The 18,668-nt window shown below is 37.3% G+C and overlaps 1 protein-coding gene across 1 annotated transcript; it reads left to right on the top strand.

The window, feature by feature from the left end:
* The first annotated feature begins 6,765 nt into the window (after positions 1 to 6,765).
* LOC133775096 (synaptobrevin homolog YKT6-like) lies at positions 6,766 to 17,808 on the top strand. Its single transcript, XM_062213172.1, has 3 exons — positions 6,766 to 6,935; positions 16,762 to 17,624; positions 17,729 to 17,808. Exons 1-3 carry the CDS (start codon positions 6,766 to 6,768, stop codon positions 17,806 to 17,808), a joined length of 1,113 nt encoding a protein of 370 aa, XP_062069156.1.
* Positions 17,809 to 18,668: the final 860 nt, after the last annotated feature.

The following is an 18,668-nucleotide window of genomic DNA, read 5'->3' as shown; positions in this document are numbered from 1 at the left end:
TTGGCTTTCCATGCCTGAGAAACTCTCATGGGCTTTTTAGCCAGATCTGAATGCCTTAATCGCTGATTCTGTGGCCAGAGTGCTGTTTAGGACATCTGCCAATCTATGAGTCTGCTGCGTATCTCACTTCCCATGTTGGATTGTTCTCTATTTTTTAATTCTATCAGTTAGTATTAGCAGACACTAGTCTTGTTTATATGATCCTTTTGACTCTTAATCCTATCATTATGATCAATTATGAACTAAAACTGATCACTTTGACTAGTGAGATGGCATTGGTACATGCCACCTTGATGGGATTGAATTGGAATCCCTTGGCATGTTTCTTACTCTACCATTAGAGTTCATGAAATTGTGAGTTCATGTAGTCTGACTATTTTTATTGATTGTTTGTTTGCAAAAATTTCTATGTATATTATGCCAATTATTCTAACATCATTCAAAATAAGACTTTAGCAATATTTATTCATTGATAGGAATACATAAAATAATACCTTAAAACACAAAAACTACACTGCATCACCAGAGAAGGAAATAAATTGGCTCTTTGTAAAGTACAAAATGGTATCTATAATTCTAATATATAAAATGAAATTCCCCTCCATATTACAATTCATACTTAAGGTAGAGAATATCTAGAAAAAATAATTTTCCAGATGATGAAGGATAACAAGAACCTATGTAGGGGCTGTCACTGTGGCATAGCAGGTAAGCCGTCGCCTACAATGATGGCATCCCACATGGACACCGGTTCAAGTCTCAGATGGCTGCTCTACATCCGATCCAGCCCTCTGCTTGGCCTGGGAAAGCAGTAGAAGATGGCCCAAGTCCTTGGTCCCCTGCACCCAGGGAGACCTGGAAGAAGTTCTTGGCTCCTGGCTTAGGATCGGCCCAGCTCAGGCCATTGTGGCCAATTGGGGAGTGAACCATAGGATGGAATACCTCTCTTCTCTTTCTTTCTGCCTCTCCTCTCTGTGTGTAACTCGGACTTTCAAATAAATAAACAAATCTTTTAAAAAATAAGGAAGGGTATTTTTTAAAGATGAAAGTATAGCTAGAAAAATTATTATTGCTTAGTTATAATAAATATGAGAGAATTCTTGCAGAAACTCCCAAAAATATAATGTTAATTTATCTGAAATATTTAAAGGATATTATCAAACAGATCAACTCATATTCAACAAATTTTTTCAGTAATGTATGCAATCATCAACAAATACTTGGTATCTTTTATTTGATAGATAAAACGATGAAGTAGTGTCCCTGCCTTCAGAGTATTTCTTATGTAGGTGACACTGATCTGAAGCTATTATGGAGATAGGGTTGTTGTCTCCAATTTAACTTAAATTATTTAGATTTTCTTCTTAGATTATCAAGAAAATTTTGAACAATGATTTAGCTCCATCATATCACTAGTTGGAGATAACCCATGGTAAGATATTTCTCTGCTAAAACTACCAAAATATTTCTGAATAAGTTCACTAGCACTGTAGGCTGAAAATAAAATAACAGAGACTTGATCATTATAATTATGCCTTATAAAAGTATGAAATTATGTTATTTTGCAAAACCAGTGAAGGAATATATGAACTGATAGATGATTTTCCCCAAAAAAAATATTTAGAATTATAGCAACAATAGGAAGAAAAGTAGGGAAGGATGTAGATTGGCAAGAAGAGCAGTTCATTTTTTCTTGTTTTCTTTTAACATTTATATTTGATCTCTCTTTTGACATTTTGTACTATAATTTTTAAACAACATTTAAATTCTGTTAAGTTTGTCAATAATTCATGCTTTAATTTTTAACTTCAAAATTTCACTAAAGTTTCAACAAATAGTAAATGGTCAGTAAAATCTATTTACTGTGATGAATGTGATAATTATACTTGTACCTTAATTTTGTATGTCATTTTAGTTTACAAACCCGGTTAACATTTTTTCCTTTTGATAACTATTAAACACTACAAATTCCTTGGTAGGAAAGACAATAAGTCTAGGATATTTACCAATATTTTAATTAAATATAAAAACCTTTAGGAAAGCAAATTGCAGAACAAAACCACTATTTACAAAGTTGTTGAGAAGAGTAGTCCCTGCTCAAAAGAGGGTAATGCTTCATTCCTCCATTAAAATTAAGGAACTTGAAGGTCAAAAAAGGGGAGAGAGATATATTTAAATAACTTTCAAAATCAAACTGCTTTCAAAATCTTTAAATCAATTAAAATTATATTATTATTCCCATATTTAAATAATGAAAATGAGTATAATTCCTGTGATGAGATATTACCATATGGGAAAATTATGATTACTCACAACATTATAGTGATAAAAGATGTTTCTGAAAATAAAGTTTTAATTATTCTGGAAAAAATGCAAATGTTATGAGAGAAAAAATAATAAAATTTCTAGAGTGTGATTTTGTATATAATTAATATCCATAGTTTAGAGAAAAAGCAAATAATAATAATAATGTATGAAGAACACATTTTTGTTGTTTTTAATAATAAAATTTTTAAGCCTGCATTCTATGGCTGATATTAATATTTTTCACTATTCTCAACTATATTGAAAAATCTTTGGTGACTTCAATAGAGATAAAAAAAAAGCAGAAATAGTAACAGGGGAAAAAGTAAATTAATGAAAGATTTGCCCTTCAGGAAAAGTCTGGTTAGATAAAACTTGATCTCACTTTCTGTCTCCTTCTTTGTGAATTTTTTGAGGAGTGAATTTATGTGTATTTACATAAGATTTAAGGCTACAGAAAAAGTTTAAAACATTTTTAAAAATGCTTTAGCTAAGGGAAATATATTGAGGTAAGCTGTCTGACAAGGATAATGTTGTTCCCCTGAGTTTTGACATGAACGATGAGATGATGACATTTCCTTGTGACACTGGTAATGCCAGCAAAGACAATTTTTTATGATTTTAAATGACTTGCTAAAGTGGAGCATATGAGTGATATACTCATTTTCTAAAATCACCTGAATCTGTTTCTTCAGAGTCAAGTTATCATGAATTTTAATGTTCAGAATAAGATATCTTAAGAAGATGGAACCTCTTAAGACCAAACTTCTTAGCACACACAGTTTGATTGCTTGCAGTCTGACACTTTCCCACTCTGGATGATTTCCTTTATTTCTTAGACAAAGAAACCAGTGACATATTACAAGGGCTATTTAAAACCCTGTCCATATTACTCAACAATACAGGAAGAAACACTTCCCTGACCCACGGGCGCCAATGTCTACATTAGGAATCTAGACTCAAGTGCAACCAAAGCCTACATTAAAAAAAACTATTCATGGGTGTTCCCAAGCGGAAAGTTCAGCCTTCTCACTTCTGATTATGATGTGCTACTTGACTTAACATCAGACAGAATATATAAAGAACAAATCAATGTGAATCAGTGCACAATTTTTGGAACCTTGTTTAATCTGAATATATGAAATTACTGAATATTTGCTGCCAACATTTCATTCAGTATTAACTTTTCCAATTTGGCAGAAAATGAATAAAAGAGGAAATTGATTTCATGTAAAACCTGACCCACATGTAAAGGTATTTGTAAATAAATTGCATGTAAATATTCAAAAGTTTGTGTTACCTGGGAAAGATGAGAAGTGTAAAAGATTTTGAGGGAGAAACACCTGTGGCTGGGAGAGTGTAGCTGTTGTAAGTGTGAGCACAAAAGCTTGTAGAGTGTAATGCACAAAGGCATCCTATAAGTAGAGCGGCGGAAAGAGAGATGGGAAAGTCTCTCTCCTCTCCCTGTGTAACTCTGACTTTCAAATAAATAAATAACTCTTTAAAAAATATTTATGTCTGTTACTAACAATTTTAACTAGTGTTTTGTTTTGTTTTTCACCAATCTTTGTTGTTCTGCTCATTGTAGAACCTGGAGGTTTAAGAAAAATTTTTGCCTAATACATTAGCAGCTATTAGACCTTCTCACCTACAAAGAATACACTTCAAATGAATTAAAGTGAGTCCTTTGCATAAGATTGATATTTCTCATTAATCATATGCATGAAATTCAAAAAAGCTAGTAAATCCATTTTAACTGTGGAAATTAGACTATAATGCCAATGAAGAAAAATCAACAAGATGTGCCTACTTTTCTGAGTTCCTTGCTATCTGTGCTTTATATATTTCCATATTCTTACTCGAGTTCCCTAGAGGCAGGATATAAGATGAAAAATCAAGTAAGCCCGGTTTATTAGGAAGTGTTTCCAGGACAAATCTAGAAGAGGAGTGTAGAAACAGGACTGGGAATGAAGAGAAATCAAGTGCATAAGCACAGCAATAGTCCACAAAGCACAATCCCACAAAGTGCAACTTGAGTTTAGTCCCTCATAGCGGGAAAACACTGTACCTCACATAGAAGGTTAATTCATTAGAGACGGAGAGAGCTCCACTCTGGTTTACGTACAGCTGCTGTTGTCAGTTATCTACTGAGGACGGGCCTTGAAGAAATAGATTCGTCTAGACGCTGCACTTCTTGCACGCAGCCGAGATGAGTCTGGCAGCCTGGGAGCAGCTGCATCATAATGACGCTCCAAGACTGATGATGAAGAGTAGAAGATTGAGCTTGAAACACTGGGGAGACTGCTGCCATCGACCTCCAAATAACATGCAAAGTAGGAAAAGGGCAAATGGGGTTCGATTTTCATGGCCATATGAGAATGTATTTGTAGTTCATATTTGGGAAACGCTTGATTTAGAGTAATATTTATTTTGACTACGATATTGGCTATAAAAATGTACCCACAAGAAACTTAAAAAAATGACTTTTGAATAGGGTTATTTAGACTACCAATTTAAACACTATAAATTCTGTTGTTTCCTAAGCATAGCCTGACTCTTAATAATAAAAACATGTTATCAGCAAAGAAGAAATTTATATGCTTTTCTGTTTGCCATAGTAAATGGATAAATACATATAAATTATTTATATGTCTTAGTAAAATATGGAAATATTGTCAAAGTTATATGTTAATTAAAATAGATTACAGGACAGCATTATTTTGAATTGGAAGAAATCAGTATGGACTTTGAGAATAATGAATAGCCTGATATTCAAAGTTTTAAATTACAATAACAGCATCTATCTTTTTTGTATATTGGGTAAATGTTACCACATTTTAATGAGAGTAAATATAAGAGGGTATCTCAAACAAACATTTTAAATAGGACTGGGATAAAATTAGTAGCCTGTGAACCAAGAAATGCCTGCAGATTTATTTTTTGTTAATATATTGTTTAAGTTTCTTTCAGTATCTTCTGGTGATATGGAGACCTTCAGTCTGCTAATAGCCCCATCATTCTTTCCTTTAAAAATAGTTTAATTAACAAGTAAAAATCATCCTATCACTTTTTAAAACATTTTTATTTGTATAAAGAGAACAGATTTCATGTAGTTCACAGATAACAATTCTAAGAATAAGAGTTTAACAAGTAAAAATGCAATCATCAGATCCCAAGATGTGAATTTCACTCTTTATTAGATGAATTTATTAGTCTTTGGAAGTATGTGACTTGGTTTTGACTTTTGCACAAAGCCATACTGGTTTACTATTCAGTAATAAAAAAGGCTGAGATATGCTTTTAATTCACTTGAATATCCCTTTCTTCAATGTTTGGAAGGATGGTCTTTGCCATCATAATAATTCCATACTGTAGAAAAATCAGATTTATTTTAAAGATTTATTTATTTACTTATGAAAGGCTGAGTTACAGAGGAGGGAGGAGGAGGAGGAGGAGGAGGAGGAGGAGAGAGAGAGGGAGAGAGAGGGAGAGGGATTTTCCATTTTATTGGTTCATTCCTCAGATGGCCACAATGACTGGGGCTAGGCCAAGCCAAAGCAATGAGCCAGGAACCAGGAGCTTCATCTGGGTCTCCCATATGGATGCAGGGGCCCAAGGACTTGAGCCATCTTCTACTGCTTTCCCAGATGCATTAGCTGGGAGTTAGATTGGAAATGTAGCAGCTGGGACTCATGCTGGCATCCATATGGGATGTCGGTTTTACAGCAGGGGCTTAACCCATTAAGCAACAATGCTAGCCCTAAGGAGTATATTTTTGAAGAAGTATACTATACATTGGGGCTGAAGAAATCATATGTAAATCCACTCTTTGAGAACATAGCTGGTGAGCAGATTTCTATAAATAAGGAAGAATTGGAGGCTCTGACTTCAGAAAACAAATTAACCATAGATCTGAATCTTGTCCACTTTTTGCTATACAGATAACTCAACATGGATGAGGACACTGGCATTCAGGGGGAGGAATTTTGAAGTTCAGCAAGTGCTGGCATATTCTAGACAAAGAATAAATCTGTTCATTAAAAATAAGCATGCAATTCAAAAATGTAGATATTTAATTCTTGGGACAATATCCTGAAAACTGCTTTTGTCATTGTCTCAAACATGAAATTGAAATGTAAATAAACTCACTTTAGCACACTGCTCTTTGAAATAGGTTATTTACACAAGCGTTTGAGCTGAAAGATTGAATGCCTTATTCTGAATCCATCTTAAAATTATGGCTTGGACATTGCCAGATTAGGTCATTAGCAATGGTTCGCAACCTTCTGGTACTCTGTTTTAAATGAAGAAAAAGTATGAACAACACCTAAGTATTTGGCCAATTTTAAGTGATCTGTTCTAAGCATGGTATATTTAAAGCATGGTAGTCACAGGGATAGTTATTTAAAATACACCAGTTTAACTAAGGAACTATATGAGGCAACACCATTGAACACAATAATGGTGACAGCAACAACACCAAGTAGCATAGTCAAAGAGCAGAGTCCCGATGCTGATATCTTCTTCCTACTTCAGGATTGTGGTATCTCCAGGTCAGGTGCACTGTACATCATACAACATTCAGGACTGAAGAAGGACCAGAGAATTATCTTGGCAGCTGCACTACTGATGTATAGCGTTTTATTGTTATTATTATTACTAGTGTCCCCTCTCATATTTCCAAAGCATATCTTTAATTTGCTTTGAGAATTCAGAATGCTATCGTTAACCACAGGATTGGTGCTGTGGCTCTCCCTTGACCTCACAGCAGAGAATCCCATGTGCTGCATCACCCCTATGGGCCCACTGGAGACCTGAATATCTCTATGTTTCCATTGTTGATTTGACTTGTGATTCTTCTTCAATAACTTGCTGCTAAATATAACTCTTAACTTGGGGATTTAGTATCACCTAAGGGTTTTCCCATACAAAATCATAACTAGAGTTTGAAAGTTGAAAATAAGTATTTTCTAGATAAAAAGTTCAAATTTTCTCTTTGACAAATCCCTTCTTGTTCAAATATGTACTTGATAATAACATATAATGTACAAAACAGATGATTGAATAAATACATAGTAAAAATAAATATATTAATGGAGCAATGCAGTGATTAGACTGGAAAGAGGAAAGTTGGGTTGGGCTGAAATACTTACAGTCAACATTTAGAGGAAGGAACAGGCATCTACAGGATAAAAGAACTATTACTCCTTCAAAAGCGTAAATGAAACCAACCAACAAATAAAAAACTACAGTGGTTAGAAGGCCTGGGTATGTCTTTCCATTTGAAAAAGAAACCTGGTCAAGAACTGCTTCCAGTGACCTGCTAGTTAGTACAGATTTTATTCAGATGTTGGCCTTGTGAAGCGCGAGGATCCATGCTCAACAAAAATAAGGAAATCAACTAAGCTGCCCACTGGCTTCTGGATTGGGTCTGCATTATCCCCAGTGCTATTCTAGACAGGAGCTATGAAAGACCATTGCGAGTAACAGGGAAGGGCACAAGAGAAAGAACAATCATAAAACTATTGACTGTGAAAGTATGATTACTGGGGCTGGCATTGTGATCTACGTGGTTAAGCTATTGCCTGCAACACTGGCATCCCATATGGGCACATGTTTGAGGTATGGATATCAGCTCCTTGATGATGCACCTGTGGAAGTAGCAGAAGATGGTCAAAGGGCTTGGATCTCTGCACCCATGTGGGAGATCAGGTGAAGCTCCTGGCTCCTAGCTTCAGCCTGGCCCAGCCCTTGCTATTGCAGTCATTTGAGGAATGAACCAAGAGATGGAAGATCTCTCTCCCCCCCATCTCTATTTATCTCTCTATCTATATTTCATCTCTCTGTAATTCTACCTTTGAAGTAAATTGATCTTTTAAAACATCTCTATATTTTATATATTTAACAAACATTTATGAATTATACATGTTTTGGGAACATCATGTAATATTCCACTCCAAAAAAAGATGTAGTTCTTACATTAAATTATGCATTTTTTCATGGAAACAAATTATTTTCTTATTACCTATTTATACTTATTTTGGATTTTTTGGCGTTTCCCACTTGCTGAATTTTTTATGTACAAAAATGGAACAAACGTCATGTGTTTCACATATATATATATCTATATATATATATATACATAGTGTTAAGAACATAATAATGCTTCCCATCCTACATTCTCTCCTCCCTCACGCCTTCCTTTCTCCTCCTTCCTTTATGATATTTACTTCATTTTTGCAATGATATACTTACAATTTATAACCACAAGCTTAACCCTCCACTAAATAAAGAACTTTTTTTTAATTTTATTTGACAGGTAGAGTCATAGACAGTGAGAGAGACAGAGAGACAGAGAGAAAGGTCTTCCTTCCATTGGTTCACTTCCCAAATGGCCGCTACAGCTGGAGCTACAGCGATCTGAAGCCAGGAGCCAGGTGCTTCCTCCTGGTCTCCCATGCGGGTGCAGGGCCCAAGCACTTGGGCCATCCTCCACTGCCTTCCCAGGCCAGAGCAGAGAGTTGTACTGGAAGAGGACTAACCGGGACTAGAACCCGGTGCCCATATGGGATTATGGTGGAGGATTAACCAAGTGAGCCATGATGCCGGCCCCAATTTTTTTTTAAAGAAAATGTGATTACAGAAGGAGGAAAGAAAAGAAATAAAGTTTAAGTGGATGATGTATTTATGCAAAAAAAAAAAAAAAGAAAGTATCATGGTAAATTTGGTGTGTTTTCCATCATTGAAATATTGTGTACATGTAGATATAACCACTCTGTTGCTAAAATGTTTAGAAACAGTATGCAACACCAAAGGAATTGCCAGATTTAAATCGTTTTTGTCATTAAAATATCTCAATGGAAATGATACCAGAAAGAAATTCTAAAACATAAATAATGCCTGAGAATCTAGGAACCTGGAATTCAGTCCTGGTCTCCCACATGAGTGGCAGGAGACCCATTACTTGAGCCATTACCTCTGCTTTCCAGGGTTTGCATTAGCAGGAAGCTGGAGAGAACATCTAAATACAGGCATCAAACCCAGGCACTCTGATGCAGGAGGTGAGCGTATTAACCAGCATTTTAAACATGAGGCTAGATGCTCTCCCCAGCATTACCATTTTACCTACTGATGATATGTTTACAACACTAAAACACTGTTGCTAAGAAAGTTGATGATGCCTAGACCATGACAAAACTTTCCCTATTAATTCTAATTCAATTCTGAAAGAATATTAAAAAGAGAAAGGTGAAAAGAGAAATGTGATTTACTCCCTGGATACCAGGAAAGGAAAACTTTTATGCTAATTATCACTTTGATTGACAGGAAAGGAAATACTGGAGTGGTTAAGTATCAGTTGTATCATTATTGGTAACATCGGTGCTGTTTTCTTCTTTGAGGTCCATAAGATGTAAATATAAGTAAAATTTAGAGAGGGCTGTAGTCTATATAAATGGTTTTCAAATTATACCATATTTTGGAGGTCTGAGAATGTGTATTTCTCCAGTTCCTAACTGATGCTATCCTGCTGGACCAGGAATCACACTTTCAAAGCCAGTGTTCTGTTATCATCCAAACTAGTGTTGTGGGAAAGTAATTCTTTCCCATGTAAATTCAATGGCTAGCAATTTGGAAATAATGTAAAAGTTACTCCTAGAAATTTGAGGATAATATATATATGTATATATATACATACATATAGATATATATGTATGTATATATATATAATGAAAAAATTGTGCAGAAGTTTCAATGTTTTTTCCTAAAAATTCCATCTTCCATTAATATTCAAAGTCTTCTCATATATGCATACTTTCTTCAATAATCAGGCCACTTGGTCATGTTTACTTAACTTCATCTATTGTACATATGGGAATTATCTACAAGTTCTTGTTTGTTTAGTTGACAATTTGGCCAGTGGTTAAGTTCAACAAATTTTAATTATTTTCTCTTTTTCCAAATTTTAATTATTTTTCTTTCTCCATATTTTATCCATTTCGCACAGAACCTGATGGGTGAAAATCTACAAAATATTTGTAAGATGGCATATATTGTGATTACTTTAAAAGCCTGGAAAGCACTCAACATTTTTGTCTTTTATGTTTATTCTTCTTCTGCTCTTCTTTCTTGATTATCGTGCCTTTATTAAAATATTTAGAGAGCTGTCATGTGAAAACAATTCAGCTTGTTTACCCTAAAGGGGTAGAGTCACAAGGAGACAAATAATTGCTTAGGAAAAAAGAGACTGAAAATATAGCTTCAGGATTTATTGAGCTTACCATTGAATTAGTGTAAACAGGATATTTATAAAGAATCTCAAACATTAAAGTGGCCAAATTAAATGATATTTTTTTTCTCTCAAAGAGTATTCTGACATGATAGTTTTTTTTCTTCCTTTTTTTTTTTTTTTTTTTTTTTTTACAGGCAGAGTAGACAGAGAGAGAGAGACAGAGAGAAAGGTCTTCCTTTTCTGTTGGTTCACCCGCTAATTGCCACTGCACGGCCAGCCAGTGCACCGCGCTGATCCAAAGCAAGGAGCCAGGTGCTCCTCCTGATCTCGTATGCGGGTTCTGGGCCATCCTCCACTGCACTCCCGGGCCACAGCAGAGAGCTGGACTGGAAGAGGAGCAACCGGGACAGAATCCGGTGCCCCAACGGGGACTAGAACCCGGGGTGCTGTCACCGCAGGTGGAGGATTAGCGTATTGAGCCATAGTTTTTGATATGATTCATTTAAACATTCCAGGGAACATCTTTCACTTTTCCATTAGGTCACCTATTGACAGCTCAAAAAATTTTTAAATGTTAAAATCTATGAAATCAAGGACCAATTTTTTTGAGTAAACTAACTGAAGTGAATTATGTTGCTCTGAAACAAAGTGTTTTTCACCAGAATGAAGACAGCAAAGGGTTTCTTTTTTGTTGTTGCATTTATTTTCAGTTGTCCCACCCTAATTTCTCTATTTATATAGTCCCATAAAACAAAGAATTTCCTTCAGATGATTTACTCAGAAAACTCAACTCTGATCCTTCACATCCAGAAATTTCTTTACTTGTCTTGATGCTGAATGACTTTTTTGCTGTTTATTGAATTTGGGGGATATGTAGAAAACCACAGAATTTCAAATGACCATTGGTTAGGAAAGGCAGGAACCATTCCAGAGACAAAATTATAATCTGCATTCTACCTTCTCTAATGCAAAGTGTAATTGCCAACTTGTAGTCCTGTTTTTGTGACATTATTTTGATTAAAAAATAACAAAAACCAGAAAATGTGCTTTGTATGCTTAGTCTTTCTGATGGGCCCAATTGCTGTTTGTCTAAGAATGAAGAAAGGAATGTGTGTGGCTGCTCAGCATCCGTGGTGGAAGGAGATACTCTGACATATCATAGAAAGCAAAATAGGAAATCAGAAGGTAACAGCAGAGAGCAGTGTGCCCATGGAAGACACAGATTTATAAATGAGAACACAAAAAGGACAATGATCCAGGCAACCCCTACACATAGAACCTTAACATGGATTTAGGAATGGAATAGTGCAGTGAGGGTGGAAGACGAAGAGATAAAGTAAATCAATACTGAAATCTTTATGGAAGTAACAAATGAGAAATGCCTTGTGACGGGGTAGCTAGACAAGCATTGAAATAATGAACTTCACATTTGGAAGAAGAATCTCTCAATCTTTCCTTTTTCATATAATTTGTAAGCTTCCTTTGGTAGGATTGTTGGGACAATAAAGGAATGAAAATGATGTCTAATGTGATTCTATTAATACTGAACTTAAAGAAAGCACAAGATTGGTACATGGACAAAAAGGTGGTCATGTTGAAAATAAGTGACTTTTAGTTCAGAGATGATTTAAACCTGTAGACCACATATGCATTTTATTACCAAGGCCAAATTCTGAAACACACATACATACACACACACCACACATGGAGGCCAAATTCTGATATATATGGAAACCTTGTACTTCAGTCTTTGTTTATTTATAAAAGGCAGATTGGCCAGTCAATATATTAATATCTGTATATGCTACTATGTAAATTGCTATCTGTTTTGCAAAATGTAATGTATGTTATGACTCTTGTATTTATTGACACCAATAAATGGAAACCTTACAAGTATTTGAAATTTAAGCTGCTGTGACTGTATCAGTTTAAATGGTCATAACAAATATAACTATTAATCAGTATCAAAGGTGTAGTTAGAATGAAAATACATTCATATACATTATTGAAAATTAATTTTGGTGGCCAAAATAACAAGTCATAGAATAGAAATATAACTGCACAACATAGGTGAGTGTCGAGTATAGTTAAGGATGATTATTTATAGTTTTCAAGTGCTGTCATTAATTTTATGTCACATGATGTGTTCAGCCAGTAACTCCATGTCATTGTAAATTGAATGCAGTAAAGAGAAAAATGAGTGGTTGGCGCCACTGCTCTCTTGGTTAATCCTCTGCCTGCGGCACCGGTATCCCACATGGGCACCAGGTTGTAGTTCCGGTTGCTCCTCTTCCAGTCCAGCTCTCTGCTGTGGCCCAGGAAGGCAGTGGAGAATAGGACAAGTGCTTGGGCCCCTGCACCCACTGGGAGACCGGGCACCTGGCTCGTGGCTTCGGATCAGCGTAGTACCAGCCGTAGCAGCCATCTGGGGTGTGAACCAACGGAAGGAAGACCTTTCTCTCTGTCTCTCTCTCACTGTCTAATTCTGTCAAATAAAAAAAAAAAGAGAGAAAAATGAGATTCTACCAAACTTAGTGAAAGAAATTAGGAATCATATAGGTAAATGCAGAATTTTTCTACTTTATACACAATAACATATTAAAGTGTGAATCTCTTATAAACAGTCAGATATCACTAACTGCCATATTCAAGTAAGCACAAACATTGTATCATTAATAAAATATTTGAGACTCTTATGAGGATTAGTTTGTAACTCAAAGTTGTTTGATGAGGATATGGTGATGCTAAGCTCAAACAGTACATAGGGTCTAAAATACTGTCTAATGGCTTTGGAAATGGCAAGATGTTTGCAAAGACTCTAAGAGAGATGACTCAACACATACTTTTCAATTTTACAAAAATAAATAAGCCAATCCTCTTGAATCTGCACATAGAAGTTGAGTAGGAGAATTTCCCACTTACTGTGTGTCCCTTTATGATATGGTTGTTGCCAAAATATTATGAGTGATTCTTTTGAGATGCTATTTTAGAGTGAGCCAAAGAGTCTGGAGTACATAGTATATTCCAGTTCATATTGGTGGCATTATCAGCTGCAGGAAGGAATTACTTCAGAATAGGGTAAATAAAGGCAAAGATAAAGTGCTGTTTGTGTTATGGCCAAGTTAATTAGACTGATATTTAAAGACATTACAGAAGGATAAATTGCTGGAACGTGTTTAAGAAGAAAACATGCAAAGTGAGTGGGTGTTTGATTTCCTTCAATCATAGCTACACATCATCACTAGCATAGCTATTGGGTGATAATGTACTATTCATTCAACGAATACTTCATGAACTTTTATTATGTGCTTGCCCATAACCCACAGTAGTTGCCTCATTTGAGTTTGTCAGCAAAATGATGGTGGCCCAAGATTTTTGAGATATAATTTCTGTTCCTATTAGTGTGAATTAATTTAGAGACAGTTTGAATGTGTGTATTCACACCTTTCAAATTCATATGTTGCAACATAATCCATGATATCACCTAGCACCTTATTAAAAGATTCGACTTTGGGAGGTAACTCGGTGATGAGGAGAGAATTAATATTCTTATAAAATATGTTCTGGGGAGCAAATTTTTCTCTTCTGTCGCCTGGGGGTGCAGTGACAATTCAGCAACCTGTGACCTAGAATATGGTCTCTTTAGAATCTGATAGTATTGGCACTCTCAGGATGGACTTTTCAGTTTCCAGGAAAGTTAGATAAAAATTCAGTTCTTCAGAAGCTATCCAGTCTGCAGTATTTTCTTTTAGTATTCCACAGAGACCTTGACAATCACATTCAATATGAGCTTTAATCTAAAAGGGTAGATAATAAAAAAGCACTTATTTTCTTATACAAAATTTTTAATAATATAAATACTCTACTATGCAAACACACACAGATGTACATATTTACCATTTAAAATTAATTCATTAATAGTTATTCAAAACAATATCATTAGTAAGTAAGCATAAAATTTGAAAAATATTTAATGTGGTTGTCTTCTCAAAATGGGGTAAAATATACATCCTCATGTGCAATTCTTTTGACAGAATACTGTTCATAACTGTCTTATGGGTATGGAAAGTACTTGCTTTCCTTAAAATCTAAGGCTGAGAGGGATTCTTTTATTTGTTTAGGATGCACACTATTCAGAAGGAAATTAGTTTTAGTTTGACCACACTAGTTTTAGTTAAAACAGCAACTGTACCAGACTTGAGATCACTGAGAGACAAATGGTGCAGCTTCTGTCTTACTTTCGTTTTTGCGACCACGTCTTTGGGAGAGGGTCTGAAGGAGACAGCAGTGTAGTTTGTGGAAGAGTTCGAAGCAAATGAGATAGAAGAGAACATCTTCCTCCATGAGGCAGTCTCCATTGTCCAAAATTGCAATCACATTTACCAAGGATATATGGTGGGAACAGCCTTTCGTGGCCCTCAAAAAGCATAGCCGATCTTAGCATTCTCTCTCAGTTCTGAAATACCATGAGCAGGAGAGGAGGTTCTAAGCAACATCATCTGTGTTGTTACTGTGCCCTGACCCAAATGAGTGACATGGACAAAAATTTGCTCTACGTGCATAAACATGATTTGTTGTCAAGAGAAAAATCAATTTGAAGAAAGAATATGAGAACTGAGGTAGTGTGATATGCTATTGAGTCTTATGAAATTCAAAAGACATAATTGGCAAAAATGCTTAGTTTTTGGTTGGAAAAATCTTTGTATTAAGTATGATTGAAAGAAAAATATAATTATAAATAGGGCTGATATATTAGAAAGAGTCCTAAATTGAATCCTGAGAAAAAAATGGTTTTGGTTCTAGAAATGTTACAATCATAGAAGTGGAATCAGGCTAATTTACTTAACCTTGTGTATCCTTAGATGATGAAAGCTTTGTATTTAATTTTGCAAAAAATAATATGGCTCCAAATTTGAAATGGTTCATAAATTACATACCTGAAAGCGTTCCTGGACTTAGGATCATATAAAATTGACCCTTGTCGCCTCAGTATATAAAATACAGAAGATGGAAAACAGAAATAATTTAAAGCAAGGTAAGTTTCGTTAAGTTTGTTTAGCTCATGTGAAGAGATTCTCTAGACATTTTTTTGCCCTCTGTTTCCTTTCCTTTCTCCTTGCATGTCAGATACAATTGAGCTATGCTTATTTCAAAATCTTCTGAATCCCATATCCTTTCTTAACTTTCACTCTATACCTACTCTTATTACTTCCCTTTTCCCTCCATATTCTTATTTTATTTTACAAACTCTAAAGTCATTATTTTACCAAGGAAAGAAACTCCATGTAAGGAAGAGTATAGGTAGAAAGCAAAGTTATTGAGTGCTAAATTCTGCAAGATAGACACCCCACTTGAGGACAGAGGGTGCTACTTTAACAATGCATGTCTCTGATAAATGTGATGCATTAAAATTAAGATAAGTAAAATGAAGCATTTTGACTATGATTAATCATGGAAATATGTCAAATGATAATAGAAGTTATTTAAAATAGCTGATAATTACTGTCCATTTATGATTGAGTGTCATGCTCCTTCTGAAGGTCTTCTTTCTTTTATTCTGAGTAGGAAAAGTACAGGGACTTCCGACATACATAACTTAAAAAGAAATAGCTTGCTTGTCATGAAACTAATTATCTTATTTTATATTTTAAATTATAACATATGGTTGTATGTACATAGATACCTGAAATTTTTTATGACAACTATTTGTGAGAAGAGATATTGGAAATAGGGGAAGAGATGTTTCTTTATTCTATGCAAATTTATTTTTCACTTTGCTTAAAGCCATTGGCTGTTTTATTTTATTAATGACATTCTTGTTTGAGTGAATATGTATAGGATATATGCTGAAAATGATTGCAGGAATTATGTGAAGTGAAATTTTTTACTTCAAGCAGAAATAAACATATTAATAAACTAGACTTCAACTATTAGAGTCTTCTAGATGATTCTTTTTATGACTGAATATTCCAACACTTACTACTTTAATACTAGTTTCTTATATTATAGAATATATAATTGTTCTGTTTAACCCAGAGTAGGCTAGTAGTTAAACTTGATTCTCCTGAGAAGAAGCCTATCCTAGAATAGGAATTGAGTTTGATGAAGTCTACATTTGAGCATAAGAAACAAGCACTAACTTTACTCCTAGCAACTTCTTGTATATTGGCCTTAACAGAAGTCTATACATGCATTGTTGAGCCTTTCTTTTGATGGTCATAACCTAGTTCCTGCCCAGAAGTGACTCACCAGCATTTGAGCCCAACACATTGGAGTTTAAATACTGTAAAGAAAAAAAAAAAAAATCTGGGAAGCTCCGGCGGCTTGGTCAACAGCTGGGCGTGGGGAGGCCGGGAGGCCGGCAGGCGGCGGTGGGGAGCCCCGGAGGAGGCCGCACTGCTCCCTGCGAGCCAGCCCCACGGCCAGGCGGGGGATGCCGGGGCGTGGTGCCACGAAGGCGAGGCCAAGGTGGTGCTGCGCAAAGCCGCGTACGACGTGTCTTCCTTCAGCTTCTTCCAGAGGGCCAGTGTCCAGGAGTTCATGACCTTCACAAGTGAGCTGATTGTGGAGCGCTCGGCAAAAGGCAGCAGAGCTTCCGTCAAAGAGCAAGAGCATCTGTGCCATGTCTATGTCCGGAATGACAGTCTCGCGGGTGTGGTCATTGCTGACGGTGAGTACCCGTCCCGGGTCGCCTTCTCCTTGCTGGAGAAGGTACTGGATGAGTTCTCCAAGCAGGTTGACAGGATAGAGCGGCCGGTGGGGTCCCCTGCCACAATACAGTACACGGCACTGGATGGTCACCTCAGCAGATACCAGAACCCTCTAGAAGCAGACCCCACGACTAAGGTACAAGCGGAACTAGACGAGACCAAAACCATTCTGCACAACACCATGGAGTCTCTGTTGGAGCGAGGTGAGAAGCTGGATGACCCGGTGTCCAAGTCGGAAGTGCTGGGAACACAGTCTAAGGCCTTCTACAAGACTGCCCGGAAGCAGAATTCATGCTGTGCAATCATGGGACGCAGCGTGCACGGCCCCGCGCGGCCCTCACCGTCATCGCATCAGGACCGCAGCCCGGGAGAAGCCCCAGGTGGGGCAGCCTGGCCATTTTTATTCTGGAATTTCTAGAAGGACCCACGGGGTGGTGGAAGGGTGGGGACATTCGCATTCATATGTCTGGTGATTTTTCTAAAGAATCTGAGACGCTAACGGTGTATTTTTGGGTAAATGAAACCATAAACTCTGAGTGGCTCCTGTGGATACTGAAGGCCTGATTCCCAGCCACCCCGGAAGTTCAGAGTCAGCTCTTGTTTGATCCCAGTATGTCTGGATTTTATTTGTGCATTAACGATACTAACTCCAGGAAGCGGGGTTGGGGGTGGGAGCATCCTGTGACAGGGCCGGTGGGCAGTCAGCACCCGGGGAAGCTGCTGCAGGAGAGGGGCGGCCCGGCGCTGTGCCTGGAGCCTGGCAGTGGGCCAGCACTCGGGCCCAAGGACACGGGGCGTCGCCTGCGCTGTTTACCTGCCTGTGCCAGGCCGCCCAGCTGAGCACTTGATGCAGATACGTTCTTGGGGGTGGGAGTCGTGTCCCAGCGTCCCGGCGCGTGGGGCACGTTCCGATAGAAGACCCCGCCACAGGTGCATTCACTGGCCTGAGGCAGGCGCGCTGCCTTGGCTCGGAGTTTGACTTGAACATCCAGGTAGAAGCAGCAGGTGCTGCTGTCTGGGAGTGCAGGACTGTCTTGGCAACCGCTTGGGTGTCTGAGCACATGGATCCTTCCGTGGGCCCCAGCAGTTGGAGTGCTCCCATCACCCACCTGTGGTCAGGGGCAGCTCTAAGGGTGGTAAGGCCAGGCTTGGTCCAAGTTGGTGCCTGCCCCCGAGGAGGCCACTGTGACCGTGGAAACCAGGTTCCCTCTTGCCAGTGCCACATTCCAAGCCACCTTATCATGCCCCACTGTGCTCAGCCTGCACCCCTGGGGTTCAGTCCCCTCGTCGCTGGATAGTGTCATCTACGAGTTTTGAATCAGTGTGGTCACATCCTCCTGAGCCTACCACACTGCTCTGGCAGCTCCCACTGTCCCCATGGGAGGTCCCAGTGGCCCTGACTCCCTGATGTGGGGGTGAGAGTG

Source organism: Lepus europaeus, chromosome 16 (assembly GCF_033115175.1).
Source record: "Lepus europaeus isolate LE1 chromosome 16, mLepTim1.pri, whole genome shotgun sequence".
In the NCBI taxonomy this organism is placed as follows: domain Eukaryota; kingdom Metazoa; phylum Chordata; class Mammalia; order Lagomorpha; family Leporidae; genus Lepus; species Lepus europaeus.
The sequence above is the reverse complement of the archived record's forward strand: the minus strand, read 5'-3'. Positions and strand labels throughout refer to the sequence as shown.

Coding starts and splice junctions, on each gene's coding strand:
- LOC133775096 (XM_062213172.1), top strand. CDS start 6,766: ATGGTGACAGCAACAACACCAAGTAGCATAGTCAAAGAGCAGAGTCCC. Junction 6,936..16,761: donor TTGGCAGCTGCACTACTGAT/GTATAGCGTTTT, acceptor GTCATAACCTAG/TTCCTGCCCAGAAGTGACTC. Junction 17,625..17,728: donor CAGCCCGGGAGAAGCCCCAG/GTGGGGCAGCCT, acceptor ATTTTTCTAAAG/AATCTGAGACGCTAACGGTG.